This window comes from Dipodomys merriami, unplaced genomic scaffold (genome assembly GCF_024711535.1).
Source record: "Dipodomys merriami isolate MVZ:Mamm:240054 unplaced genomic scaffold, mDipMer1.0.p SCAF_174, whole genome shotgun sequence".
NCBI lineage: Eukaryota > Metazoa > Chordata > Mammalia > Rodentia > Heteromyidae > Dipodomys > Dipodomys merriami.
In genome coordinates this window covers 1,716,786-1,721,035 of record NW_027203093.1, presented here as the reverse complement: position 1 = coordinate 1,721,035, position 4,250 = coordinate 1,716,786, and the positions used below count along the sequence as shown (strand labels likewise).

The window sequence follows — 4,250 nt, the reverse complement described above, 5'->3', positions numbered from 1 at the left end:
GCCGCAGCCTCATTCATGCCCCACAGGCGCAGACACGGGGGGGGGGGGCAGGGGCTATGGGGGCTGAGCCCCACCTCGGCCCAGAGGCATGGGTGGTCCCCATGCTCCTGCAACGCCTAGCGCTCCAGCCCAGCCTGGTCTTGGTCCCTTTCCTATTTGTTGCCAGCACACAGGATCTGTCCTCTGTCCAAGGTTGCTCTTCTGTTTTCTTTTTGTGTTGGCTAGCACTCTGCCACTTGAGCCACAGCACCACTTCCAGCATTATGTGTGTGTGGAATGGAACCCAGGGCTTTGTGCATGCCAGGCGAGCACTCTACCACCAAGCTACATTCATTATTAGCTAAGGCAAGAAATCTTGTAACACTCCTATCTGTAATTAGTAACAAAAAGAGTGGGAAATTGAGGGTCAAACGGTAGAGCACTAGCCTTAAGCAAAAAACCAGTGTCCTAGGCCTGAGTTCAAGCCTCAGTACCAGCTAAGAAGGAAAAAACAGTGAGAGAGCCAAGGCCCCTGGACAGGCAGCCGGGGGGGCGTGGGCCATGGCCTCACTTTCCTTTAACAGCTGAGCCTGGGTCTCAGGACCTCGGCCCAGGCAGGGGTGACGGCAGGGACTCTGGGTCAGACTTGCCTACGGACAAAGCTGTCGGAACGTGTGTGGCCTGGAGCCCCCCGCGTCACTATTCAGAGCTGGTAAGGTCCCCACTGAGGGAAGCCCTTCAAGAACAGGGGCCGGGGGCGGGCAGTCCAGCCGGGACCCCCTGCGACCAGCCTGCACCCCTCTGCACATCCTGCTGGGAGGGAAAGCCTTCCTAAGCCACGGCGTTCGCGTCCTGTGCCTGGGCTTCCACGCGGCCCGAGCACTGCGGAGCTCCCCAGGCACGGCCCGAGCCACCGCTGTACTTGAGGTTCTCAGTGGTTAACTGGACATTAAGAATCTCAAAGACTTTGCTGCTGGGCTGGCTTCCCGAGCCGCTGGGATGACAGGTTGCCGAGCCGGGGCGCAGGGAGCCCAGGCCGGCGCAGGGGCGCAGGCCCGTGTCCCGGGCGCCCCGGCGGCGCTGGTCCGCTGGGGAGGCCGGTGAGGGCCCGCAGGCCGGGGCCGGGCGCCCGCGGCTCAGGTCCCGTAGGCCTGCGCGCAGCCTCTGAGCGCGGCCCTGGCAGCGCCCCGGGCCCCTGAGACCCAGGAGCTCAGCATCCTGCGGCCCCGGCCGGCTGGGAGCAACCTGCGCCGCGCGGAGCGGGAGCAGGAGGGGGCGGGGCCAGGGTGGAGGAGGGGCGGGCAGGGAGTGGGGGCGGGGCCTGGAGGGGCGGGCCGGGGAGCAACCTGCGCGCGGAGCAGGAGCAGGAGGGGGCGGGGCCGGGGTGGAGGAGGGGCGGGCAGGGAGTGGGGGCGGGGCCTGGAGGGGCGGGCCAGGGAGCAACCTGCGCGCGGAGCGGGAGCAGGAGGGGGCGGGGCCTGGAGGGGCGGGCCGGGGAGCAACCTGCGCCGCGCGGAGCGGGAGCAGGAGGGGGCGGGGCCGGGGTGGAGGAGGGGCGGGCAGGGAGCGGGGGCGGGGCCTGGAGGGGCGGGCCAGGGAGCAACCTGCGCCGCGCGGAGCGGGAGCAGGAGGGGGCGGGGCCGGGCCGAGGAGGGACCTGGAGGGGCGGGGCCTCAGGGGCGGGCCGGGGAGTGGAGCCGGGCCGGGGCCCTGCGCAGGCGCGCCAGGCTCACCTGCCCGCTGCACCGGCCGGGTAGCTGCCAACCAGGCCCCGCCGTCCACTTGAGCAGCGGCCCGCGAGGCGTTCCCCGGGCTCGGCCCTCCCTGAGCAGGCAGCGAGCAGCGGCCGCTCCGGGCCGCTCCCGGGGCCTCTGCGGGGTGGGAAGTGCAGGCCCCGGCTCAAGCCCGGGTGCCTCCCCGGCGGGGCGCACCGACCCGCGGGGCCGCCCTCGGGCTGGGGTCCCGACGGGGCGCCCCGGGCCCCCTCTACCCCGCGCTCCAGCTCTCCCGCGAGCGCGGGGGGCGCCCGGGGCGGCGGACGGCGGGGTCGAGGCCCAGCGCCCGGTAGAGGAGGCCGCTCTCCGGGCACCGGGAGCCGCACGTCCACTCTGCGTCCGGGCGGTGGAACCTGCGGGACCAGGGGTGCAGGGGGTGCACGGGCTGCCGGGGACCCCGCGCCGGGCACAGCCTGCCCGCACTCAGGCACGCGCGGCCCCCGCGCCCGCCTCTGCACGTAGGGGTGCTGGAGCCTCTGCCGCGCCGTGCCCAGGCGCTGGTCGGGGGCGAACACCAGGAGCCGGCCCAGGAGGGCCAGGGCGTGGCGGGGGGGGGGGGTCCCACGGCAGGAGGGCCCAGTGTGTGCCCTGGCCTGCAGGCAAGCGGCCTCGTCTCCCTCCAGGCCCTGCGCTGTCTGCAGACCTGCTTGTGGCCCCTGGGCTGGCATCCAACCTGTCCCCGTCCCCCTCCCCATTTCCTGTCCGGATGGACCCTCAAGACCTTCAGAGAGCTGGGGAGACCCTGACCACCTCTCCCTTTCCTCTGCTCCTCCGGCCTCACCAGGACCTTCTGGAGGCTTCCCACAGCCCCTGAGCTGGACTGTTCAATGGAGGAGGGGAATCGCCCCTCTAAAGATTCTCTCCCCAGTTACCTGCTGCATTCAGGGCTGGTGTCAGGAGAGCAGGGCACAGGTGCACAGGCCTCTTGTGCTAGCTATGGAACGGTGCCCATTCCTGCCTCCGCCCCCCCCACACCCTCACCGAGACCTCAGGTAGTGCAGAGCCAAGGTGCTGTGTAGTCTGAGCGGAGAGCCGAGAGGCCTGAGGGGAGGGTGACCAGGCCTGTCTGCTGAGGGCCTGGAGCCAGCTGTTCCTTCTGGACCCAGGGCCATCGGCTGTCTGGCGGGGCTGTGCTGAAGCGGCCCCTATGAGGGCCCTCAGTCCTGGCTGCACCCGCTCCCCAACACCTTCCTCCACCTCTCCCCACAGTGCTGGGTCCCTGGCTGGACTCTCAGCAGCACCCCTGCTCCCCACATTCCTGGGCAAGCTGGACCCCAGCTGTGTGGCCCCTGAGGCCCTGTGCTAGGCTGCCCACACTGGGCCCTCCATCTTCACGGCCTATGCTATTTCCAGTCCTCCTGGGGCTCCGAGTCCACCCCTGCCGCCTCCTCACCCTGTCCCCCTCCCTGGTGAATTGCTGCTTCCCCACAGCTGGGCTCAGGCACCATCCACCAGCAGGGGGATGGTCTCCAGGACCAGCTCCAGCTGGCGGAGGGCAGATGAGCAGGGGAACAGCGGCCAGCCTCCCAGCATCTCTCCCAAGCAGCCCAGGCTCCACATGTCCACCCCAGGGGTGTACCTGGGGCAGGAAGGGGAGTGGACGAAGGGCTGCTCAGGGGTGGGAGCAGGGGTGCAGGGGTACAGACAGGGGGGCCCAGGAAGGCCTGTGTGGAAGCAGCCACACGGGATGGGCGTGGAGAGGACGGGTGTGCTGGGGGACCCACTGTTACCATCTTGAGCTGAGCAGCACCTCCAGGGCTCGGTACCACTGTGTGGCCACATGCTGGGTCAGCGCCTGGCCCTTAGGCCCCGTGGGGAGGTCGCCCAGGGAGCGGGCAAGGCCAAAGTAGCAGAGCTTCATGGTGCAGCTGGCGTCCACAAGGACGTTGGATGGCTGGAGAGAGTGGTGCGCTGCTGGGTAGGGGCCGGGCGCACACGGGGGCAGGGTTCTGCGGGTGCACACGGGGGCAGGGGGCTGTGGGCACACATGGGGGTGGAGCCTGCAGGCAGCTTGAGGCAGAACCTTCTGGTCTCCGTGGATGAGCGTCCCGGGGGAGATGCGTGTGGCGGCGGCAGGGGCTGGTGGAAGATGCAGCTCTGTGGACATTGCACGGCAGGCTGCCCTTCTGGATGACGGCGTTCAGGTTGGTGTCTGGGGAGGCAGGGGAGCCGGTGCAGGACATGCAGGTCAGCCTGGGGGTGAACCCACCTGACCCTCAACCCGTCCTGGGCGCTCCCTGCTTGGCTACTCTGCCAAGTCTCCATTCTGCTCCCTGTCCAGTAGACAATAAAGTTCTGCCAATCTATTTTCTTCTTTTTCTTTTTTCTTTTTGTCAGTCGTGGGGCTTGAACTCTGGGTTTGGACGCTGTCTCTGTACTCTTCAGCTCAAGGCAAGTGCTCTACTGCTAAAGCGAGCGCTCTACTGCTTGAGCCACAACGCCACTTCTGGTTTTCTAGTGCTTTATTGGAGATAAGAGTCTCATGGACTTTCCTGC

The 4,250-nt window shown here is 68.3% G+C and overlaps 1 protein-coding gene across 1 annotated transcript; it reads right to left on the bottom strand.

Annotated features, from left to right (window-relative positions):
* Positions 1-3,191: 3,191 nt before the first annotated feature.
* On the bottom strand, positions 3,192-3,937 carry LOC138829564 (mitogen-activated protein kinase 15-like). The gene is given in 4 exon segments (XM_070025912.1): positions 3,192-3,333; positions 3,485-3,648; positions 3,778-3,822; positions 3,824-3,937. Coding segments are annotated over 4 exon segments (465 nt in total).
* Positions 3,938-4,250: the final 313 nt, after the last annotated feature.